The 25,063-nt window shown below is 42.8% G+C and overlaps 1 protein-coding gene across 1 annotated transcript in view; it reads left to right on the top strand.

Moving 5' to 3' along the window:
• Positions 1–24,787, top strand: part of ACVR2B (activin A receptor type 2B) — a 101,029-nt gene extending 76,242 nt beyond the window's left edge. Inside the window, exons 3-11 of the mRNA XM_086741781.1 lie at positions 1,716–1,825; positions 3,190–3,341; positions 4,461–4,604; positions 5,703–5,846; positions 6,744–6,892; positions 10,525–10,639; positions 11,690–11,828; positions 14,443–14,573; positions 15,774–24,787. Of these exons, the coding sequence (XP_086597907.1) occupies positions 1,716–1,825; positions 3,190–3,341; positions 4,461–4,604; positions 5,703–5,846; positions 6,744–6,892; positions 10,525–10,639; positions 11,690–11,828; positions 14,443–14,573; positions 15,774–15,968 (1,279 nt within the window). The 3' untranslated portion in view covers positions 15,969–24,787. The remainder of the gene's footprint in view (positions 1–1,715; positions 1,826–3,189; positions 3,342–4,460; positions 4,605–5,702; positions 5,847–6,743; positions 6,893–10,524; positions 10,640–11,689; positions 11,829–14,442; positions 14,574–15,773) is intronic.
• The last annotated feature ends 276 nt before the right edge of the window (positions 24,788–25,063 follow it).

Below are 25,063 nucleotides of genomic sequence, written 5' to 3'. Positions count from 1 at the left end.
AAAAATCAACTTGTGTGCTCTTCCTTTATTTACACAGCCGCACCGGAGAGGTCGCGTTCGCGTTCCCTTGAAGAGGACGTGAACCGCTACGAAACGTGCCCTCACTGCCATAGAAAAATGTGTCACTCACTCCCGCTGTCTCATTTGTAATATTTGCTAAGTATAACATGTCATCTGTACCTGGATGGCTGCCCTGAGCGCGCACCGGCTCAAAGACAGGGATAATGAATTGCAGATGTGGAGCAGGCTGTTTTCTCTCATTAGCTTGATTTCTTAACCAACAGATTTAGCAAAGGATGTGTTTTCTCTTGAAGAGTCCAACACTGATGTTGTTAAATCCAAACTGCTTGTTATCTGATTTCACCAAAAAGCATCTGGAAACATTGCTTAACTTGTTGAAACATCTTTCTTCATTTGAATAAGTTAAATAGCCGCTTTTTTTTTTTTTTTTTGAACTTTAAAAAATAAAAGCCTGAAAAACAAACCAAGCGCTTCCCAGCTGAGACCTTGCAGGAGAGATTTTGGCAATAGCCGCTTTTTTTCCCCCCCAAAAGGAATAAAGCACCAAAAACTGCCCTGCTTTATGATTGAAGAGAGCCCTTTCCATTCTCCTCGTGGCAGCGTGTCAGTGATACCACAGAAAGGGAGGCTTGGCACGGGTTCATAAATGAGTAATAATGTCAAACACATATGATTGTTTTGCTACTTCCTCCGAGTGGTCGAAGGAAGGAAGTTATGCATATAATTTAGCTGGGCTTCAGGAAATAGTTTGATCCCGTTCTCTGCGGAGAGCAGCTCCGCAACCCTGATAACTAAAAGCAGAGGGTAAAGTAGCAAGAGGTGGCAGGGAAAAGGGAAGCAAGCGTTTAAGAAAGAGAAAGAAATGATCGCCAGAGCACTGCAAAAATCACTGCGCATCTCTCCTGGCATTGATCTGTGGGAGGATGTGTGGAAGTGGAGTTGGTCTGATCCCTGGAAGTCCCCTAACGCCTTGCGCTGCGTAGAAGGAAACCACTGAGATGGCTGCAGTGCTACCTGACTAAGAGGCAAATACGAAAAATGGGAGCTGCAGCCTGATTTTCTTCAAGGCTTTTGTGCAGGAATAAGTTTTTTAAAGGAGAAGGAGATGGCACTTGAAAATTAAACTTTAAAAACAACCCAAAACCAAAACCTGCAGCCTCCGTCCTGCCTGCAGCAGGTCTGTTGTTGCTGCTGGAATCTGGTGCCCTTCTAGGGCACAGAGTTGGTGATGCTCAAGGCTGTGAGAGCAGTCTTAGCTCAGCGCTGGTTGTACGTGCTTTATGGCACAATCTTTAATTACATGATCAAATACTCCTCTCCCCTGGCAGCATACATAGGGGCTGCGGGAAAGACACCGCTCAGGGAATGAGGCATCTCTCCATCGTTTTTCTGCTTCTCATTCAGTTAGCGGCGGCGGCTGTTATTTATTACTCGCCATCTAATGCCTTTGGTACATAAGGAAGCATTTGTTTCCTTTACGGTCTTTTCAAGGATCTTTGCTATCCACTGGGGTATTTGAGTGCCAAGTTGTTTTCTGTAAGCGGAGACTGCCGATCTGCGCAGCCCAGCAGCAGGAGAAGGCATGTGGAGAAGACAATTTGGGGCAGATCGGCTACCAAATACAAGAGGCAGGAGTTGGCTGACGATGTTTTTTCTCTTCCCTTCATTGCCATGTCTGTCCCTCCCTGATGCAGGCAGGAGTGCGTAGCCACAGAAGAAAACCCTCAAGTGTTTTTCTGCTGCTGCGAGGGCAACTATTGCAATGAGAAATTTACCCATTTGCCTGAAGTGACCGGCCCAGAAGGTGAGTGACTGGTGTGGGTGGGGAGGGAGAGTCTTCTTCTGGACCTGGTGTCTGTGATGACTTTGGGTTGCTGGATGGTGAGCAAAAAAATACATCCAGCAGGACACAAAGTTTTCATTTCTAAGTCTAGAAATCCTTCTGCTGGGGTTCTTTAAGAGTAGTTTTTAAAGGTTGTTTCACACTGTGGGCAAAGTGGGTTGTACCAACACCTGGGATACCGTCAGTAAGGATTAGATTTTCTTTATGGTGGATGTCCACAGTGGGATCTTACAAGACAAAATTCTGCACAAAGGAAAGAGGGCAGAGTGATTTATACAGCATGGATCAAGACTCAAACTCTTAAAAGGTATATTTGACACCTTCTTCATTATTTTTCATAGGTCACAGGTCTCCAAATACCTTAAGCATCCAGGACTTTTGCATTTGATGGGTATTTTGTTGGTCTGGGGATAGAAAGGGAATGGGTGTGCGTGGCAGCTTTCAGAGTTTGTGGATATATTTCAAGGAAGAAAAGTAATAGCAGGTCCTTCTGCAGAGGCTAATAGAAAAATGATGATTCTTTTAGCTGTAGGCTTGCTGAAGTATCATTCAATAAAAATTATTAAAGCAGGTGGATCTTTTCCTTAGGATGATTTCTTTTGCTATCAACTACCTGCATTTACTGAGACGTTCCAGTAGACCATTATCAGATTTTCCTGGACTTTCCTGTTAGGTTTTTAATTGTTTACATGGGTTTTATTATCTCCTGTTATTAATGTACCCGTAGCAACCTAGTAGCAAATATTCTTTCTCTCACAGTTTTTTGTTTAATTTGGCAAGTCTTGCTATTTTTTCCTTCCCTGTCTCCAACATAGCAACATGGCTCCATTTAGTGTTCCCATTGTTTGTGTCTCAACTGCACTGATGTAATTTGGAACAAGAACTACTGTGGGAATAGTGCATTTGATTGTGGCTCCGGCAGCATTTTACTAAAAACTGACATCTTGTCAATCACTGTAAAAGGCAAAGCGATGCTGCGAGGGATTTCGTGCTCGCTTAATACATTCGGAAGCGTTAAGAGGAGGAAATTTTCTGCTTTTACATATCTCAGCAAGAAATACCCATCTTAAATAAAGGTCAGATGGAGGCTCGGCTTGCAAAGTGTGGTTTGGACTGTTGTAGCTCCATTGCTAATAGCTGTATGGAAAAGAGTAAACTGTGGAGCCTTATGAATACTGCTGGATGTGATGGGACATGCCACTAAGCATTGTCAGCTTTGGAGTGGAAGGAAGGATGGGGTTTGGTTGCATCTGGGCACGTTGCTGACAGTGCTGTTGCATACCGGAAGGGTCCTTTCCCTCGTTTACCCTGCTCTTTTCTCACAGTCATATACGAGCCGCCGCCGCCAACGCCCTCCCTGCTCAACATCCTGGTGTACTCGCTGCTCCCCATCGCTGTCCTCTCCATGGCCATCCTCTTGGCCTTCTGGATGTACCGTCACCGCAAGCCTCCCTACGGGCACGTTGACATTAATGAGGTGAGGGAGCCACTCCCCTTTATTTGGACTTCACAGAAGGCACGGAGGCTGCTCAGTATACGTTCACATCCAATTTTGCTTCAGTCTTTTCAGGTGGCTTGACTTTTCTTCTCTGTCTTTTTGAAGCTGGTGGTACAGTTGGCCTCCATGGTGGTGTTAGCATTGCCTGTGAGGCTGATGTGTTTAGACGGGGTTATCACTGTGTTGGAGATTCCTAAGGGATGGAGTTACACAGCGCTCTCCTCCAACCTCTCAAACCCATTGCCTGATTTTAGTCAACTTTGCAGAGGAGCAGAGATCGGAGAGATGATAAAGTTCCTACCAGCTTTATGGGGCATGGGGAGATGCTTTCCCTGTTGAAACTCAGATTTTACGAGCCATCAGAGAATGCATGCAGGAGGTCATCCTCATGGCCCAAAGCCATTGGGAACTGGTGCTTGCTGGCTTTGCTGTGCCTTGAGCCTTCTGCTTTCTTCTGATGGGCCAAGCAGCTACCTTTCCCTCCTTCCTCTGCCCATTAGAGCCCATACTGTGAACCTTTCCCATCTGAAAGCAGATAGGACAGAGCTCCAACCCCATGTGTCCTGCGGGATTATGTTGTTCTCCTGGACAAGTGCTGAGTTTAAACAGATACGATCTTTATGATGCTGACAGACCTGTTTACTGCCCATTGCTGGGATTATGTGAAACATGCCTAACGAAGTGCAAAGCAGTGGGAGGTTTTAGGTGTAGTTGACTGTTGGGTCACAAAGATCAAAAAATTCCTACTTTGGGCAGGAGGTAGCCTTGAGGTCATCAATGTTGTACAGCCCAGAATAACTCTTCCTTTGAAAACATGGGGGAGTTCAGGTTTTCCTGGAGGATGGCAGGCAGTAGTTCAACACACAAAATGATGCTTGGAGGCACAGATTGTTATGTATGTTCTATACAAATACCCTGCAAAGCAAGATATGGGGAGCTTTGGGCTGTTCTTGCTGCGAACATTACATCCACATAATTTGTATTAAATAAAATGTCACTTCTTTATGCCTCTTTCTCCATATGCAGTCTCTCCATTCTTCCCCTCCCTTTGTTTCATAGTCCAGCTTCCGCTGGTGACGGTGTTTTTCTCTCGTGCAGGACCCCGGCCCGCCACCTCCTTCTCCCCTGGTTGGCCTAAAGCCTCTGCAGCTCTTGGAGATCAAGGCGAGGGGCCGCTTTGGCTGCGTGTGGAAGGCTCAGCTGATGAACGACTACGTAGCAGTGAAAATCTTCCCTATTCAGGTGAGAACACGTTGCAATAGGATCTCCCTCATCGGGCTTCCTCACCGATGCGGAGGTGCTCTAAGTGCCTACGGAGGTGTTTTTAAGGCCATAACAAAGATGCTTTTGGACTCTTCTGCTGGGGGAAAAAGTTCAAGGACCTTCCCTTCCTACACTTTTCTCTGTGTAACTCATTACCAATGCTTCCTGTAGTAATAGTTGTTGCAAAAAGGGCAAAAACAAGCACATACTGAAATCTGCAGGGTATTTTAACTTCGCTGCAAACGTCCCTGTTGTTAAAGTCCAGCAAGGCAGTGTGCAGCTGCGTTGCCCAAAGCGCACACAAAGGACCAAAGTCCCAGCTTTGTGTGTCCTGCCTGGGGAGACCGTAAATCGGGATTCGAACCTAGCAAACAGTTTATAGCTTACAAAGGCACAGCCCCAGGGCTGCGAAAGCTAATTGCACTGCAGCGTTTCTGTCAGCTCACGTCTTCTGCTCTAGGAAACCTTTGAACGCTCCTGACTTGACTGTCTAGGAATTGCAGATGGGAAGAGTAAAGCAATCAAAAGTCAAATGAAAGAAGAATGACTGAAACATCTTTGTGCCCCTCTGCTGCCTCCTTCTTCGTTAATTTTTTGCCCCGTATTTGTTGTCATAGCATTGCTAAAGGAGATTTGCACATCTTCTGTCCAAGCCAGCTGTGACCTCCTAGTAAATATTCAATAGAGCCTAGATGAGATTTTGCAATTGGAACAATTACAGCTACAATGCAGATCTGAGTGCTGTATGCACAGGCTTTATTCCTGCAAGCATCCTTAGCAAATCTTGACAAATCTTATTTCTCAGTGAGGTTGAGTTGGGATTCCTCCCCCCTCTCCACATGTGTGCTTTAGGAATAGCTGAGGATTATTTTGGAGAAGGAAGACTGAGAACAGCAACTTCCAGTCTTTCTCCAGCATCTACCCTTTAGGAAAACAGCCTCATTTTGAAGGGATACATCACGTCTGAACGCTGGAGGATGATAGTAAGAGGAATGTGAGCAGCTCTGACTGAGCTGAAGGAGCTGTTTGCTTTAAAGGGAAGCGTGATCTTTGATGGTGCGTTTCTCTCTGCTTTAGGATAAGCAATCTTGGCAGAGTGAGAGGGAGATTTTCAATACTCCTGGCATGAAGCATGAAAACCTTTTGCAATTTATCGCAGCAGAGAAAAGAGGGACAAACCTAGAGACAGAGCTCTGGCTGATCACCGCTTTCCACGACAAGGTAACGTATCATTGCATATACATTTTAGGAAGGCAGAGAGGTGGCTGGTTGTGAAGCAGCAGGATTTGGTGTCTTATATTCTCTCAGAAGCTTCCCTGTAATCTATCCAGTCTGTCCCTGGTGAGCCATGGCTCAGTGGTAGCAGAGAAGTGCTCCTGCTCCCTTCCTCCAAAGGCCCTTCCTGTAGCTTTCAAGGCTTTCCTGTACAAACATAGGATTAATAAAGGTGGGACTTGGGGAGAGAGAGCGACCCAAGAGGCCACAGCTCACATATGTGGTCGTCACCATCTCCTAACGTGCGTAGATGAGTACGCGGGAGCCGGGTGTCACAGACCATCGCAGTCCCAACTCGCCCCTTGCAGATGGGCTCTGTGTTTGCTTTTGGAGCTCAGGGCATATCTCCTGTTTCATGGATTGCTTTAGTTATCAAACATGACTAACACTTAAAATAAAACAAACACAGACAAAGCCGGGGTTGAGCCAGCAGCATTATCCTTCTGTTTAATCCAAGGTCTACTGAGTCAATCATTGCCACAACCAGCTGATCCAATGCATCATCTTCTTGCATGGAAGGCTTTCCCCTTTCTTAGGTTACATGAATTGCTCTCTTTTGAGATGGTTTTGTCCTTTCCTTACCTCCCTCCTCTTCCCTGGCAGATGAGTAGACTCCTTTTACACATCCGGATACTTTCTGTACCGTCAAGGGCTGAGCACTTACGAACACTTCTGGGTTTTATTTCTCCTTTTTTAGTTTTGCTAGTAATTTTTTTACCGCCTGTTAGATCAAGGTTCAGATTTCTCAAGCACTCATTAAAACCATTTTCTAAACTGATGAGTTGGCACATGTGTCACGTAGCAGGGTCTGCGATTAAGAACATACGATGTCCTGTTTCGCAGGGCTCTCTGACGGATTACCTGAAGGGCAATATTATCAGCTGGAATGAGCTCTGCCATGTTGCAGAAACAATGGCCCGTGGCTTGTCCTACCTTCATGAAGATGTCCCTTGGTGCAAAGGTGAAGGACACAAACCTGCTATAGCACACAGGTACGGCCTCTTTCGTTGACATTTCAAGCTCTGTGTTCAAATGTTCACAGCCTCTTTGAAATGATGTGGTTGAATGGAGGAGAGGCTTTCAAAGGCTTTTAGGATGCCTTTTAACCCAACAAATCTCATGCTAAGACAAGATTTTTTTTCACACATACGAAATGGTGAAGGGCAAGGAAGCATCTTGTCTGTGAAACAGTTAGTATGGCTGATAGTGGTTTATGGCAAATGTCTGAAGGGCAGGTGCTTTCCTCTTCCATCAACTCTTCTTTTGACATGTAGTGGGAAGGGAAATCTGTTTGCTGCAGAACCACTCTTTGAAAGGACTGTGCTTGATAAGTCACATTATAATCCGTGTATTTCTATGGCTGTACGAAGATTCGGTCTCTGTTTTTCCCGTAAGTGTTTTAGACTGATAACTCCACTGCATTTCTTCCCACAGAGCTTTTGATCATTAGGTAAGAAATGGAGAAGCTGTAGAAATGCAGAAAATGGCTGCTATTTATTTTTCACTGTAGTTTTATAGTGCCCAGATTGTGCCAGGGTGCTTATGAGAGACACCAGAGCAGGCACCAAGGTCCCTCTGAGACCTCTTGGCACACTCTTCAACTCACCGGGGTGACAGCGTCATGGGACAATGGGAATCCAGAAAGCAGTGGGTTAAACCATCCTTCTTGCCACAATACTTGTTTTAAGCCTTTCTCTGCAGTCCCACATTGCTTGCCCTGGACTAAAGCATCGCTATGGAGCAGTTTGCTAGCAGCATGGCAGGAGGAGGGAGTTTTCCAGAAGGGATTTACGCGGGCTACGCGCCGTAATCCGCGGCCGTACTCCCCCGCCACCCACCGCTTTTCATCTTAAACCCCGTGTCCAGCTGCACCAGTTTGTACCCGATCTAGTGGGGTCGTCTTCACGTACAGCAAGATAATCCCTGGTTTTGCAAGGGTGTCTCTGCCCCCAGAACAACCCCCCTCCCCGAACCTGAGGGTTTCTGAGGGCTGTTGAAAGAGCCTGCAGCTGCCTTTGTGCTGCTCCTGGAGCTGACCTCTGTGTCCCTGACATTTGTCCCTGTGGAATAAAGGCAGTGGTTTATACTTGAAAATTCCTGAGGGTGGGGAACAGAGAAAGGCTATAGAAAGGCTTTAAAGCAACAGATCGTGCTCATTAGTGTCCCCATCCCATTGAGCAAATGATAAAAGACGGAGAATGCACCATTTGTGTGAATTTAGCACATACCTAGGGAAGAGGGATTTCAGGACGCAGGGGATTTCCCTTGGATTACCCCACTCCTTTTAGTTTTATTTTTACTTTAAAGGAAAACACCAAATACATTTGAAATCTGTGGGGAGGGGGGAAGGTATTTTTGAACGGCTTCACACAATGCGTGTGAAGATGCTGGGGTTGCCAGGTGGAACCCACCCCCCCCAAGTCACTGCTGGGCAGGGGTTCAGCGAACTCCTTACCAGCCCCCGGCACGACAAGGAGGATTAAGGTTCTGGGATCGCTTATTGGTGCGAAAGTGCCCCCGCGTGGAAGCTGAAAATAAAATCTCTGGTGTCTGAATGGAGTTAAGGCGCCCATCATTCATAGTTTGCTCACTCTCTTATTCCCTCGCTTGAAGCATTACATGGAGAAGGGTATTTTCTTCTTTGCAGGCCACTTTCCTCTATCAGTGACCATTTCAGGATGGTCTAATGCGTATGGTGGTAGTGGGGATTCTACTTGGCATGGCTTGGATCAGGTCCTTCTCTCTGCCCGGCATATGTTTGGGTTGCAGCTCACACTTGCCGGCTCAAGGTGGTTTGTGGAAGGAAGGAAAGCATAGAAAAATGGGGAAATGTATGGAGGGAAAAAAAGAAAGCGCAAAGAGAAATACCTACGTCGCATATCACCGCGTAGTAGTTAATTATTGTGTGCCCGAAGGGCAGTGCGGGTGAACAGCAGCCAAACGCCTGTATGACAATCCTGGTTTACATCTCGCTTCGCTTTGGAAGCGTATCGTTCAGGCAAACTGCCTGATCATTCCTGTGCGGTCCTTGCTGAGCCATGCTTTTGAAAAATATTTTTTTTTTTTTGCAAAATCTGCAACATCCTGGAGGGCATAATCTCCTGATGGTGACCGAATAAAGGAGTTTATCTGTGGCATTAGATGATGGCTGATTTCTAAGCCTGTGGGGAAATGGCTATAGCATGGAAGCAGACAGTCTCTACGATGACAGGTGTTAGGTAAATGGTGTTTTTTTCCATGTACTGGAGGAGTACAAATGTAGAAACCCTTGAGGTGATGGAGGCTGATTTCTGCTGGGGTTCCCTGGCTGTACGATGCTCTCCAACTTCACACCTGCTTCCCCCGTCTTAATCCTTGAGCCAGAAACGCCCATCATGCTGTGTTTAGCTTAGAAAAGAAAAATCCTTTCTTTTGATTTTTTTTTTAGGCTCAAAAGCAGGGACTGGGTGGTGCAGGATGATTTTTGCTCGTGGTGCTTGAAGCTGGTGCTCTGGCATCCAAGGCCACAGTGAGCAGCCCGTCTCTATGGTCCAGCAGTTTCTCTCTTCCCAAAGAATTTTGACAGATCTCTCCAGTGCGGAACAATTGTATCTGCCCTCATTAATTATTTTGTGCAGGCCTGCAATGTCCTGCAATCAGCAGGGTCACCGAGTGAATTGATGATAGGGAAATTATAATGCTGAGCATACAGGACAATTGCCATCTGCTGTCTAAGGTCTGTAATTTAATTAGATTGCCAAACATTCCTTTTCAGATGAAAATGCAGGAAGCCCAGGGAACAGGGCTCGACTGGTTAGGCATCTTGGTGTGACACTCCTCCACCGTCCCTCTCCTTCCCAGCCCCTGCAGATTTACCTGAGCTGCCCTGAAATGATCCTGCTGCGGCACGGGACTGACACAAATGTCCCCTTAAAGCCATCTCCAAGCACAGACCCACCATCTCTACTGCAAATGTTTACACTTACCTGTCAGCTGCCCGTTCCAGCTTGTCTGAGTGTGGGTTCTCCCCCTCCACTGCTTGCTTTCCAACTCTCCGAATTCTCTGGGGGAGATGAGTCCAGCGATTAAAACCTAAGTGTAATAGATGACTGTGGCAAAAGTCTCTTGAAGTGTGTAGTCAGGGTGAACAGAGTCCCACCAGCACCTGTTCATTTCCAGGAAGATCTGATTTTGTAGATAGGAACAAGCATCCTTACCAGGATAAAGAGTAAATTCACCCCCTTAACCTTGCGTTTGTTGGGAGTGAGAAATGTAAGAAGTGCTCAGAGGTGGGGGTCCACGCGTGGTACTCAGAGGAAGAAACGGTGCCTTACAGTGCCTGCTCTAATTAAAACACCCTCATCATATCACTCCTTGCTTTTATTTTGAGGTTAATTCACTGTATAGTTTGGCTGACTCTGTGCCAGGCAGTACAGGGCTGCTTGGTTGTGTTTTAGGGACATGGGCAGCGGGGAGCAGCCGAATTTGCCAGCACTGGCCGTGCTGGGCAGCTGCGGAAGGAAAGGAGGAGCTGATTTACTGGGGGCTGGTGAACCTGTAGACTTACAATGTGCTGTGTTGCAATGTGATTTAGATGCATGCCGTAATAAACCCTTCCCAAACCTGTTTCTTGGCTTATCTGTAGGGACTTCAAGAGTAAAAATGTCTTGCTGAAGAACGACTTGACAGCAGTGCTAGCCGATTTCGGACTAGCTGTACGGTTTGAACCTGGAAAACCTCCAGGGGACACTCATGGACAGGTAATCGTTATCTTTAACAATAACATTTTTAAAAGTTGAGCTTGCCATAGCTCCTCAGGAGTGAGGGTTAGTTTGTATAGATGCATTTAATTCTCTTTGAGATATGTATTTTCCATAAAAGCCTGTGCTCAGACATAAATTCCAAGAGATGCTTTGATGTGGATGAGCAAGGAGAGCACTTGGACCCTGATGGTCTGCTGTGCAGGTGTGGTCCCCTTGGCCACGCAGGCAGTCGGTTTCTTCCTTCCAACATGGGCCTTGCTGACTCTTTATTGTCTCAGTATTAGATGTTAATACTCCTAAAATTATTCATTTATTTTTAAGAATTCAGCTGGCTGCTTTGGTGGCTTTTAGCAATGGCATATCTCGCAAGCTGGCTGTGCGCTGCGTAAACAGTTTACTACGGGTTTTTTTTGTTCTTAATTTTCTGCCTTTGCGTTACAGTGAGTGGCCCCTCGTTCTGCTCCTGTGCCAGGGCACAGCAAGGCCAGCATCCCCTCTTGTCTGCCTCTGAGGTTTTCTGAGTGCCTGTCTTCAGTGCAGACTCCTTTTTTTTTTTTTGCATTTATCCCAGAAGGAGTGAACTTTTTCCAGGGTAGCTCCCCACAGCTTTCCTCATTTTTGCCCTCTTTTTTTTTTTTGGACTTTTCCAGTATTTTCCACACTTTTTCAAATGCTCCAAAGACAGCATTTGCTCATGCAGCATGTGCTGCTGGAGTGAGGTGCGGTGGGACACAGAGAAGGCAGGATTTCCTCCGTCCTCACCGTGCCACGCTGCATTTAGATTAGACCCGTAGCATACGCTGAATGAATATCGCACACATGGCTGTGCACTTTGGCTTTTTCTTTCAGGTGGCTTATCTAGACTCGAGTGATCTTAATGAAAATCACTGTCAGAAAAACCAGCCCCCTTTTCCTTGTTTTCCGAGCGAGGTACAACTTTAGCAGGAGTAGCCTTAAGGCTAATGAAACCAACTGTCACTCATCTCCAACCAGTGGAGGCTGATGGGCCCAACTGGAATGTAACTTGAGTTGTTTCTTTCTCCGTAGGTGGGAACGAGGAGGTATATGGCTCCTGAAGTGTTGGAGGGAGCAATCAACTTTCAGCGAGACGCCTTCCTGAGAATAGACATGTATGCAATGGGACTGGTGTTGTGGGAGCTAGTCTCCAGGTGCAGAGCAGTTGATGGTAAGGATAAAGATCATTTCTTCCCTGGGGAAGGCTCTGTCTCAGTGTGGTGGAGTGGTCCAGAGAATGGGTTTGCCTTTGTTAAAACAAACAAACAAACAAACCGCCCCCCCCCCCCCCAAAAAAAAACCCCAATGGCTGATTTTTATTAAGCAGCTAACCCATTTTTCACTTGCTTGTTTTTTAACTAAAGTTGTAATTCTCTGTAGCTAATGACCTTTGTAGTGTTCAACTCTAAGTGCTTTTAACTTCGCCAGTTACATTGCAAATTGGCTGAGAACACTGAGGGAGAAGGAGAAGGCGATTCCTCCATCAGTGATGGGTGTCCTTTAGTCCTGAGCCTGCGCTGGGCTGCTCTGCATGGCACAATGCGTTCCTGCCTGTGACCAAGGCAGGCTTTCAGCTCTGGAGAAGAGCCGTGCTCAGCTCCAGCTTGGCTGTCGCACTTCACTTTTCCAGTATGGTAGCCTAAATGGAAAGCTGGGAAGTGAAGCACCTTGGTGAAATAGCAGGAACACAGGGCTGGAAGGATCTTCTTGGGTCAGCAAGCCCGTTTCCTTGTTATCATAAGTCATTAGGTATTAATCTTTGACTTCTGATCAAGTGCTCTCTCAGCACTGGGCTGAGTTTGTTGTTCCATCTGCAACTTTAGAGACTTTCACTTTCTCCTGAATGATCCAAAAGAATGAACTTCCATGGTGTCCCCTTTCTCAGTTTATCTAATCCTAAAATGATGCTGCAAAATGGAACAAATGGGGGTCTTTTCTGTCTAGAATAGCACATCTGCTTTTTGGTGACATCCTTGCCATTTGCAGGACCTTGGCTCTGGTCAGGGAAGCAATTGTGTTGTTGTAGTAGCTCCAAGGCTGCTTGCTCCAATTTCTTTCCTCTTGCGTAGACGTGGGTGCTCTGGACTGACTGTCAAGTTCATAAATTAATAGTACCTTGCCTGGACTTCAAATATTTTTTTTAGTATTGCAGTAGCACCAAGGAGCTTGATTATAATCAGGATATCTGCATAGGTGTGTGGTAAGAGAAGGTGTTTTCTTCAAAAAGTTCCTAGCTCCCCAGATAAAATGCAGGAGGAGCGGAGAGGTGGGAGCACAGTGTGGTGGAACAGTGGCACCCAGATCACTGTGCAGATGTAGGAATAACCTTTCTCTGTTGAGGCCCCTCCAGACATCCACTTGGATTTTTGCCTGTCATGTTTGCGATCTCCTTCCAAGTCTTCTCAGGCAGCAGCTGGCCAAGATACTTCAGGTGTCGTACACAGCACCCTTAAATCAGACGAAAGGCTTCCTTTGGGATAAAGGGTGTTATGCTGAACCTCATCTGTACTTTTAGTTAAGAAGTGATGTTCTCTAAACTTATTTAACAGATCTGCTCTGTCTTTGTGGTCAAAATCATGTCTGCTGGCTTCAGTGACTGACCAGTAGCCCTGGTCCTGATGTGTGGAGCTGAAAGGCAATGAATTTAACTTCAGAAACAGAGCTTTGGCTCAGTCCAGTTGTGGGATAGTTGGTGAGCATAATTTGGCTTGGGGATCACCAGTGCAGCTCTTCACAGCCTTGATTCCTCTGGAGGGAGAGGAAGGGAAGGTTGTGAGCGTTATCGTGGCATCTGTTGGAATGAACATTTTAGTTTGCTTTAGTGACTGGCATTGTGTCAACAAGAATAATGATAAGCTTGTTCAGTGATTTCATTTGTTTAGATTACCTGAACATCATGTTGTTGGTGTCACAGTTCATGACCAGCTAAAGCGGTCAGCTCTTTTATTTTAGTCTGGAAAGGCCCTCTTGAAATACCTCCGCTCCTGAAAGAGATCACTCTTTGCTGCCGAGAAACCATAAGTGATGCTGAGGAGCACCCTGAGAAAGCCCATCAGTTAAACCGAGCTGCCGTTTGTGACACAGCATCTACGCGTTGCCAAAGGCCAAATGACGTTTCAATAAGCAGAAGTTCTTGCTACTCTCCGGCGCCTGGGCTGATACTTGTAACAGTTGTCTCATTCCTGTGGCCCAGGGCAGTTCACAGCCATAGCTGGTATAACTAAAGCGTTCAGAAATCATTTTTCACTTAGGAGCTGGTACTTGGGACAAGTGCGTCTGGCTCCAGTGTGTCAGGGCTGACTCAAGCTTAGGAACAAGCCAGATCACAAAGCGAGAAATCTTAAGTGTTGTATATGCTTAACCTTGCTAGTCAGTGCCTAAAATGAAATTACGCTCATGCTGAAACCCTTCTCTAGGTTATTGTGTGTTGAAATGCTGTGCTAAAATGTGAAGAGGATGGGCTGATTTGCTCTTTCTGTTAAAATAAATCATGAACTGCCTGGCAAGCCTCCTCAAGGAGAGTGGTGGGACTGGGGGGCCCAGCTGAGGGTTCAGATTTGTAACCCGACGAGGTGGAAAATGCATGGCCAGACAAGCAGTGGGGATAGCAAAGTCCATTGTGCAGGAGGAATGTAGATCACATTTGTCTGCAATGACATGTGAACTCCAGGCTTTGCTGTGGTTGGTTGAGGTTGCTGTGGAGCCACAGCTCACTCATGCATGGGGAGCATGTGGCTCTGCAGAAGCTGCTTCTGTACTAACCCCGTTCTCCATGTGCACCTTAGGTCCAGTGGATGAATACATGCTGCCTTTCGAAGAAGAGATAGGTCAGCACCCATCCCTTGAGGACCTGCAAGAAGTGGTGGTTCACAAGAAGATGCGCCCCGTGTTCAAGGATCACTGGTTGAAACACCCCGTACGTCCCTCCTGGTTAACGGTGGAAAATGTTTCCCTGCGTGATGGGAACAAGAGATGTGCTTATGTGTCACTAGTGAGCTTCAAAGGGAAGCAAACCAGTCCATCCCCAGTGCACGGACCTTCTCCCTGGTGCTAGAGAGTCAGTGCTGGGGAATTGAGGGGTTGCTCAACAGCCTCATGCTACCCTTTCCATTTGTCCTTTGTATTTTGAGAGTAAACCAGCTGCTTAAAGTCAGCTAGTGCTGAATGTAGAGCGTGTGGTAGTTTAGCTAGTGTAGGACTCCTTTAAAATGGTGAAACAATGGAAAAATCACAGAATTACAGAATCATCTCAAGTTGAAAATAAAGTCCCTTTCATTATGAAAGAGAAAACGATCCATACCATTGGAGACGTGTTCCTCACAAGCTAGATAGCATGCAAGACTTCAATGCTTTTTTGAGGAAAAATTAATTAGACGTGAAGGCAAGCAGACAATGAAGCAAAATGCAACGTGGGTTTCTCAGAGGCAGATCATTTCAGGCTCGCGTTTTTAATAAAAGAGGTGATTTTTTTTTTTTTTTTTCAGACTAGGAAACTGAGCTGATAATGAAATCTCACAGGGCTTCAGTAAGAAGCTAAATGCCTCTGTTTTGACCAAACTGCCAAGGTTTTGGCTAGACTTGTGTACTAACTCATTGCCTAGAAGTCAAGGAGAGCCATGGGCTGTAGATAAAGATGAATGTTCCAGTTCAAACGAGGGTTCAAGTGAGAGCTGTACTCTTTCAGCAGGGTTGAAGTTGGTTGATTTGGAAATGATTGCAGACAAAGCAAGTTTCTTTGTAACTGATATGGTGCTGCCAGCTCTCATGGTTTTATCATGGGAATCGTAATACTTGATGTCTTGTCTTCTGAATCGCAAACTGATGAATCGTGTTATATACTTTGATATTAAAAAAAGTCCTTTTGAGGCTATGGAAAAAAAGCCGGATGAGACCAAAACCTACAGCCTTAGAAAGCAGAAGCTTAAAACAACTGCAACCACATATTTAAAGTAATTTTTAAAGCTAATCTTATGATAATTTGTGTACCATGGAGAAAATACTTAGTTTTTCTTTATAGCAATAAGCTGTCTTAAGTGGACCTCCTTGTCTGCTGCAAGGATGGTCCCTGGAACAGACTTTGTTACTGAACGTGCTTTCTCCTCCTTGTTGTCTGTAGGGCTTGGCGCAGCTCTGCGTGACCATCGAAGAGTGCTGGGACCACGACGCGGAGGCTCGGCTCTCGGCGGGCTGTGTCGAGGAGCGCATTGCGCAGATCCGCAAATCCGTAAACGGCACTACCTCGGACTGCCTCGTCTCCATCGTGACATCCGTCACCAACGTGGACTTGCCACCCAAAGAGTCTAGTATCTAAGTCCTGGTTCACTTTTGTCTTTCCAGACTCAGTGGATTTAAAAAAAAAAAGAAAAAAAAGTTTGAAAAAAAAAAAAACCCACACAAAAAAACAAAAACACAGAAATCCAACAAACACATGAATGCAGCTGCTATTTTATCTTGACTTTTTATTATTATTGTTATTATTATTATTATTATTTTTTTGGATTGGATCAATTTTACCAGCACATTGCTCTACTGTATTAAAAAATGGACATTTCAGCAAGCATTCAGGTGCCGACTCATGAATGCAGAAAAGGTGCAGGTACCTCAGAACCTCAACAAACTCACTTCAGTTGTTTTTATTTTATTCAGTTTTCTGGGTTTCTCTTTATCAGTCTGTCTTCTGAGCGGAGCATCTGTGACATAAAGGAAAACCACCTACCATCTTCGAAAACACAATGCTGCAAACTGTGGAGGAAACTTAAGACTGTTATATAAAGAATACACCTTCCTCAAAAGGATTTTTTTCCCCGTTTTGTTTTGGTTTTGGGTTCAGTTTTTTTTTTTTTTTTTTTCGGAAGTGAGCTTCAAAAAAAAACAGCAGATGTGTCTTTTACGGATCTAACGGGTGTCATTGTAACATGGGAAAAAAAAGTAACTGGGCGGAGAATGTTAATTCTTGATGGTAGAATTGAAGGGGGGAAGCATAGAATAGGGGTGGGGAGAGTGACGTTGGACTTGGCAGCATTTGGAGAAACATCATTTGCTATGGAGCTACTTCTCAGGTAACCATTAGAGGAGGGGAAGGACATTTCTGGGCAGAGTAATAACGGCTGCAGCGTATGGAGAAAGCGGAGTTAAAGAGCCAGTGGTTGTAAGCAAGGCGTGAGTTCTTTCTTCCTCCAGGATCTTGAGCTTGGGTGGTAAAAGAATGAAGCAGAACTATAATTACCTTGTATTTTTTGACTCTAGATAGAAATGGGAAGGATGCTTTTAAGCAGTTTAATTGGAAGAGGTGGGAAATGTGTTTTCAGAAGCACTTTGGTAAAATACTGGAACATGGGAAAATTTTTGCATCTCGCTTTAAGCGCGAGTCAGTTCAGGAAAATCAGCCTTGATGTTGATCATCTGTCAGCCCGAGCTACTGGTGCGCACGGTGAAAAGAGGGAAAGCATGAGAACTGGCTCTGTAATTTATTTATTTTTTTCATCCTCATTAATTTGGGGTTGGGGAGGGGGTGGAAATACCTGAACCGGTGGCAGATGGCTCCTGTAGCATCCGAGAAGCCTCTGAGCTGCCCAGTTGCAGGACGTGGAGGTGGCTGAGCCGCAGCAGTGGTGATGGCAGCATCTCTCCAACTGGTTTCTTTGACCCTGCTTTCTCCCTACTCTGTGACGAAACTCTTTTGTCTTAAGTGGTGCATATTCAAAAATAACGTTATCTTATTATGCCATAAACTCGCTCTAGTCAGTGAATGTTCCTAATGCTGCTGATTCAACATTGAAATATTTTTTTAATTTGCAAGACATGCAATGTTTTAAAAAAAAAAAAACTAAAAAAAAAAAAATACCACAAAACACACACATACACACACACACGTTACGTGGCTTCCGAGGTTTAAACTGAAAAAAAAAATTAAAAACTTCATGACCACAGACCACCTCAAACCAGAAATACCTCAGAATTTTCTACTTGTATGAGTTTTATTATATATTTTGTTAGTTGTGTTGTCTTGTAGTAAGTATATTTTAATGTAAGTTGGCTTTTCTGACAAGGGAGTTTTAAAAAAAGAAAAAAAAAAGAAAAAAAGTTCCAAAATCTTTTAGGAAGTGCTACCATTTTTTTTTGTTTGTTTTATAAAGCACCATTGTAAATAACTGTATACAGTTGTAGAATAACTGCCTATATAAGGTACCTGGGCATTATTCACTCTTATTTGTGAAGGCTGTTTTCCATTCTGTGGGTTGTTTTTGTTTTGGTTTTGGTTTTTTGGTTTGTTTTTTTTTTTTTTTTGGTCTGTTTTAGTGAAAGGACAGTACATCTTTTTTTTCTCTTTTTTTTTCTTTTTGTTTTTAATTATTATTTCCTTTTTTATGCTTTGAATATACCATGAATTCTGTGTCTTGCTAGACTGACAAAGTTATGTCCATTGGATGGCCAGAACTTCTAAATTTTTCTTTGTGTTAAGCCAAAATGCAGTCTTGAACTAATAACCCTGGAACAAAAATGTTAAAAGTCTGTATTATAGAAAGGAATTGGACTTCTTGCCACTGCCAAATTGTCAGCGTGCACCCTTGCACAGATATAATTTATTCAGCAAACAAAATTACTAATTGGAGAAAATATAAAGAAAACGGAAATCTATTTCTTTAAAAATATAGCTTTAAAACCTAGAGGTCACAAATGAGGACATGGTCCTTTATCTTGAAGAGACATTAAGATAATTGCCTTAATTTGTTATCTGAATAAAGTCTTAACGTATTCTTTCGAGTTACTGAATGTATATTGCATATTAGTATGTACACACGTGTAACTGTGTTTCCCTGTGTAGGTTTGGAAGTTTTTGTTTCTTAATGTGCTTCTGTTGAGAACACCTTGACAAAACCAGACAGATCGATACCATTTAGACCCAGCCGATGTCCCCGGTGGTGGTTGGCATCTTTGGGCCTGATGCTGCGACGTACCTGTGCTTAGCGTTAAGTGTGGAGGTAGCTCTTCTGCTGTCACCGCGTTAGGCGCTCACTTAGCGTTAAGCATGGTCGTAAAGGTTTGCAGGATCAGGATTTTTCATATTTAATACATTTCTGCACTGAGATTTATATAAAAATGTGACTGTGTTTTAGAAGTGAAGTGATGTAAGGGTTGGGGTGGAGCGTAGAGCAGTTAAGGTTGAGTGAATACTTGTTTCGAGGTGGGCTTGCTCCCGTTTCCCCGGGAACAGGAGCCAGCTCATATTGCTGCAGAAAGAAAAAAGCTGTACTGTCTTTTAAATGTTAATATCTGTTTGCTGTTCTGGATTTTTTCCTTCAGCATTATGTATTATGGCTAAAACAGGCTTATTACAGCAGTTGCTTTTTTTATCCTGATTTCTTTAAGAAGCTTTAAAGTATTTATTGAAAGTGCCATATGATTTTAATAGCCTATTAGACAGTCTCTTAAATCTTCTCTTTTGAGAAAGCATAAACAAAAATTCTCACGCTTATCTTAGTGCGGGGAATGGCGCGACCGTACAAACTTTGACCAAATGTTGATTGTGAAGTATTACATCTTCCCTGGTGTAACGGTTCCTTATAGATCATCTTGTCAATAGGATTCAGAAAGTGATTTTAAAAAGAATTTCCAAATTGCGTGTGTGCTCAGTTACAAATTTTAAATTTATGTAGGTATGTGTGTCTTGCTGTTGCAGCAGAGAAGGAAATTCTGAACTTTTGCTTACTTACACATTTGTACCAGTTTAGCTAAAGCTGTTCTTTTTGAGCTGGTATGTATTTATTTTATTAATGAAGACAAGCTCTGATGAACTTACTGGTCTTTTAACATTTGAGCTGTCAGGTGTTCATTTGAACTCTCATTTACATGATTTTGGTTCTGTTCAGTACTGCAGAGGCTTTTTCTAAGTCAGCAATCAGGCACATCCATAGACGTAGCTGTAAGAAGCAATTTTAGCTCTTTTCCTCTTACCACTCCCTTGAATATGATGGGTACACCACCTCTTACGTTGCTTCTCAAGCACTAGATTTCATTTCCCATTCAGACTTAGAGGAAGTAACTCTTTAAAAACTTTAATGCAGAGTTTTATTGGTGACCTTCCTCTCTTGTATGGCAGTTCTTAGGTGAATATTAACCTTGAATATCCTGGGTAAAAATCCTCCTTGACTTTAGGAGCCAGGATCTCCCTGACTGTAAGAGTTATAAGAGTTGTCTGTAAACCAGTCTAACCATCTAACTACTACATCAAACTACAGTCTAAACCAGTCTAACTACTAAATAGTACCAGGCTTATTCATTATGATTAAGGATTTTGGCTAGTCCTGATCATAAACTTTTCTTTGTTTAAGACAAAATAAAACCACTTTTTATTCTGCCTCATTCTTCATAAGCTGAAATTCTCTTACAGAATGCTAGATAAAGTTACACCTATGGAAATGCTGAGATTTTAATGTATGTTTGTTTCAAAGAGAAGGTCAGTGAATGGCCCCCAGTAACTCCAGTGCATTGTACTTGGGTCTCCTGACTCACTGCTGTTCCCGCCTGAAGTTGTTGGTTTCAGTAGATGCAGCAGAAGCGTTGGGTCCACTCAGTGCAACATTGCTGGCGGGTATTTCCACGTCGCTTGGGTCAGGCCTCACCTTTAGGAATCCTGATCCCCCTGAAACTGGAAAACACACATTTTGTTCCTCTTTGCTACTTTCTAGGCAGACTGTCAGAACTTGCCCTTTTTTGCAGGGGAAAGATCTGGTTTCACTCAGTATGGAAGAAACTCATGTTGCAGAGGAAGGTGCTGGTTGCTAACGTGTCAGTGCTGTAGTTGCAGTCCTCTTCAAGCCACACTCCGCTTGAGAAGCTGCTAAACAGGAAGTGTCCCGCAAACTATTAATCACTTTTACATACAGAATATTGTTTGATAACATTGTAAATAAAATAGACTATATAATAGAGGAAGATAAGGACATTTTGACTTTTTTACTTTTGGAAAAAAAAAATATATATTTTAGTTACATATACAAACAAAAATTCTACATTGTGTGAGAATTCTTTTATACCACAAATTATTTTTGTAATGTCTAATATGTTTCTGCAGGGAAAAGGGAGAAAGGTCTGTGTATGCACAGCAAATAAATAAATATATATATAAAAAATATGTTTAAATTAAGTGTACACTACATGAAAGTCTAGAGGATAGAACAAGTTTAGCCTGAAACCAGTTTGAGGAACAAGTTAGGATGTACTTGGACATGCTTTGAGGACGGCACTGTGTGTATGTTTAGGTTATCTTGCATGTCATATCCCTTCTGCTAAAGCTGCTTATTGCTTTTCTATGACCATCCTCAGTTTAACCAGGAAGAGGTTTTTTTTCATGTGTTCATGCGAGTATCCATGAGCGGCGTGTCTTTTTTGGCATACGCCATGAAGCTGCAGTGAGTTGCGAAGTCAAGGTGTTGAGAATTGACTGAGACCAAATAGCCGGGCTGATCTCGCTGGCTGCCATATCCGTTTATAGCAGCGGCGTCTGCTGCATTGACAATATGATCTGTAAGGAGCTGTTGCCAGTAGAGTCCTGATAAAACCAATTCCTAGAAGTTCCTTCTCTCTGAAGCGACGCAACTAATCAGGCTTCACCAGGACACACAGATACGTGCTCTGTGTTACTGTCCTGGTTGGAGGCACTAAAGAAAAGGAGCACTGCCATGTCCAAATTCCTGCTTAGAAAAAGAGCATTCTGAATTTGTGTAAGCAATCCAAGATATTCTGAAAGTATTACAGAAAAAAAAAAAAAAACATAAAATGTATTCTTTTCACTTAAGCTAACTTTTCCCACTAGACTGAAGATTCACTCCAGTCTTTTTGATTCCCTTAACCTTAACAGCACAGTGTCCGTGGGGTAAGATTTACTGAAAAAAAGCTTTAAACCAAACAGTTCATTGTGCATTTGACAGTGCGCATTTTGAAATCAGTGCTTAAATGACGTTGAGCAGGCTCCTGCAATTGCCAAGCCCTATATCTGTGTTCTTGGTCAAGCCCTGGCCCTGTGGAAGCCAAGGAGGAGACTTCCCATCCAGGCTGTGGGCCCATGAGTGTGCGTGTGTGTTCCTGAAGCACTTGCTGAACACCTGGTCCCTCACTTACATGGGACTTCTTTTTTAAAACTCTGGTTTTAGGGTAATGCCGGGTTCCCTGGCTGAAGCAGTAACCTATGGAGTGAGCAGGAATCCTTTTTGTCGGGACACTTCCACAGGAAGAGAGCATACTTGTGTTATGTCCATCCAGCTGTTCTGAAATGTAATGCTATTCTGTTGTGCCTTTATTTTTCCATGTAAAAGCAACTGCTGTAAGCTTTTTATTTCTTTTACTAGTTTTTTTTTTCTTTTCTGTCTGAAAAAAATAACACTTTTCATTGCCCAGCTGTTATTTCTGGATGTAGTCTGTGATCCAGGTATTTCAAGAACCAATTACCTCAAAACCTCATGTTAAACAGTGTTGCTATCTGGATTCTCCTTGATACTACAATATTGTAACATACACAAACAGGAACCTTGCTAAACATGGGTGTTTATATATATTTATCATATGCATATATACACATATGTATATGATATATATATGTAAATGGAAAGTGATCCCCAAGGACTGAAGGAAAAAAGCAAAACTTTTTTGTTTTCTGACATTGAAACCAAAAGGGCTTCTCTGAAGCTCTATAATGGCATTGTGCTGGATGTATATCAAGAAAGTGTTTTCTGAAAAGTGCTTCCTTTGTTAGCCTTTTATTTCAGTATTTTAATGGGGCAGATGATGTGATTATAACACTATTCCTGCATTTTTTGGCCCATTTTGAAGCAGAGGCGTCTTAATCTTTCCAGTTGCTAAAAAACAAACAAAAAACCCCCTCAGTGTACAACATTCCAGTAAGGTTAGTATTGTGAAACTTCAGCATGTTCTGGGAAGACTTCATGCCTTCTGTTTTTGTGAAGAGGAAGGCATTGGCCATACTTAATTCCATTTTTCCACTGTTTTGAGGAACTGAAGTGTAATCAGTAACCATCCTAGTCAATTAAAATCCTAATTCAGTCATCACTGGCATCTCTGCGTTGCCACCCCTGTTAAAAATAAACCCTTCCAAAAAAAAAAAAAAAAAAAAAACCAAAAAACCCAACCAAAAACAAAAAATCCAGCCATGACAGAGGAAGTTGGAGCATTCCATAGCTCGTGAAGTTGGACTTAGCACCTGAGCAGCTTAGTGGATAGCAAAAAACGTGTTGGCATGACCTGGAACCTGTACTAGCCCTTTCTTTTTTTCCAACGACCTTCTCCCAAGAACCTGCTCACAAAAGCAGACCTTCAACCACAGTGAATTCTCCTTAATGGTACTTTGCTGAAGGGAATTCTGTTCAGCATATGTTTTCTGGGCAAAAATAAATTTAGACCATTCTTTTAATTAACATTTTAGTCTGTGTGTGCCCCTCCCAAATACTTGGTTTTAAAAAATGTACTCATGTAGCTGATGCAGCATTACAGTCTGTATTTTCCTTGGACAAAATAGTAGCTTTCCAATCCAAACAGTAATGAATTTACTATTACTAGTAATTAATTTAATTAATTACTGATACTTAATTTACTATTACTAAAGGAAGAAAAGGAGATGTTTCTCTTTCCCCATTTTTTTCCTTGACTGACTAATGTTTTGATGGCTATTGATGGTTTATGATTATCTTTGGTAAATCATTTACAAAAGTACTAAAATCTCCCAGAAGGAGGCATTTTGCAATGCTGCTGGCCTTCCAATGGAATAACTATGGTGCAAAAGTCGATCTGTTGGTAGATGAGAATTGAAGGAGGTGGTTACTGCAAACTAAGTAACATTCTTGACCTCAATTCTATGCCATAAGTCCGCACAATGCCATTGCCAATCTGCTCAAACTATCTGCTTATGAATTCTGCATGATCCTCATGATAGAGTTGAAAGCCTGATCTTTCACCTGTTAGTATTTTCACATTCGTCCTTAAGTTTGGCAAATTTTATACTGTAAAGTTGACTTAAGTACAGTTTGATGTCGATTCTTGTGGAAAGAGCTTTCTGCATGTAACGTTAGACACATACAGTTAAACAACACAGCATAGTACAAAACTCACAAGAAAATGTTTTGGCACCAGCAGAAAGAAATCTCACCCTAACCATTTGTCATTTTAAACCATCTTATTGTAAGTTTTACCAGCTACTTCTAAATTTGTGCTTTATTTAAAGAAAGAAAATAAAAATCCTAAGACTTGTCTAGCGTAGTGAAATATGTGTATATCAGTTTTAGGATAAATAGCTAAGTCTTATTACGCTGTGTTACTTAACTTGTATATATAGAGTATACATAAGAGTTTGCAGTAACCTGTTTCTCCAGGATTTCCAGTTTGAATGGATTTAAACTCAAACTATGAGATTAAGTGAATGATTTAGAAGATTGCAGAATAAACTGAGTGTAAATTACAGGAAGCTCTATCAGATGGTGAAATAATTTTTGAAGAGTCTTTTGGTCCTTGGCTCAAATTCACTAAGTACTGTTTGTATACCAAGATACGTGAAATGTAAATGTTGTAGGTTATATTTCACTCTTGTAGCTATAAAAATGTAGAACAGAGATAGCTTGTACTACTGAGTTAACAAAAGTTATACTAAAGTATCCTGTTAAAGAAAAAAAAGTATACAGAGAGTTAAGCTCGTTGCTGTAACCCCTTTTGGATTGAAGTGTGCTGATTTTTTATATATGTATATTATATATATATTCTGCAAAAGTATATATATATAAAATGTATATATAAAATGGCCTAATGCAGACATCCATTGTATTGCAGTTATGAAATGAAGACATTTTGGAAAGAACATTGTATCATAGTTCATGAATTTGCAGTGGATCTTTGTTCCTTTTTACTGTGGTATTTTAGAAATGAGTCTCAAGTTTGAAATTAGATCTGCCAAGTTGGAGTTTTGCTGCTTCAGCTTTGCACTGGGTGTCCGAATAAACCAGTATGAATGTAGTATTTGCCCTGTGTGAAGCAGCTACACCCCAACAGATAGGAGGAAAAAAACTAGAAAGAACTATTTCAAGTTTATCTTTTTGTATATGAAAATAAACAGTAAATTACAAATAATTGCTTCTCTTGTTGGTGCGACGCTAAAAATCATCGTTATTTTATTGTCTTTGGCATCAAGCTGGAGTATTTCCTTTTTTTCTAGAAGAATGTTTTGATGTTTTAATGGTACCTCTGCAGTCCAAAATCCCTAGCAAAGTCTCTGCAGAGGCATAGCTGAGGTCTCTACTTCTACATATCAATTGCTAACTCAAAAGGCAAGAGGGAATTAGCTCCAGTCGCTGCATCCTTTCACAGGTGTTGCCTCTTGCAGTACTGTGGTAACTCTGCTTACCA

This window comes from Chlamydotis macqueenii, chromosome 2 (genome assembly GCF_036417535.1).
Source record: "Chlamydotis macqueenii isolate bChlMac1 chromosome 2, bChlMac1.mat, whole genome shotgun sequence".
Classification (NCBI taxonomy): Eukaryota; Metazoa; Chordata; class Aves; order Otidiformes; family Otididae; genus Chlamydotis; species Chlamydotis macqueenii.
The sequence above is the reverse complement of the archived record's forward strand: the minus strand, read 5'-3'. Positions and strand labels throughout refer to the sequence as shown.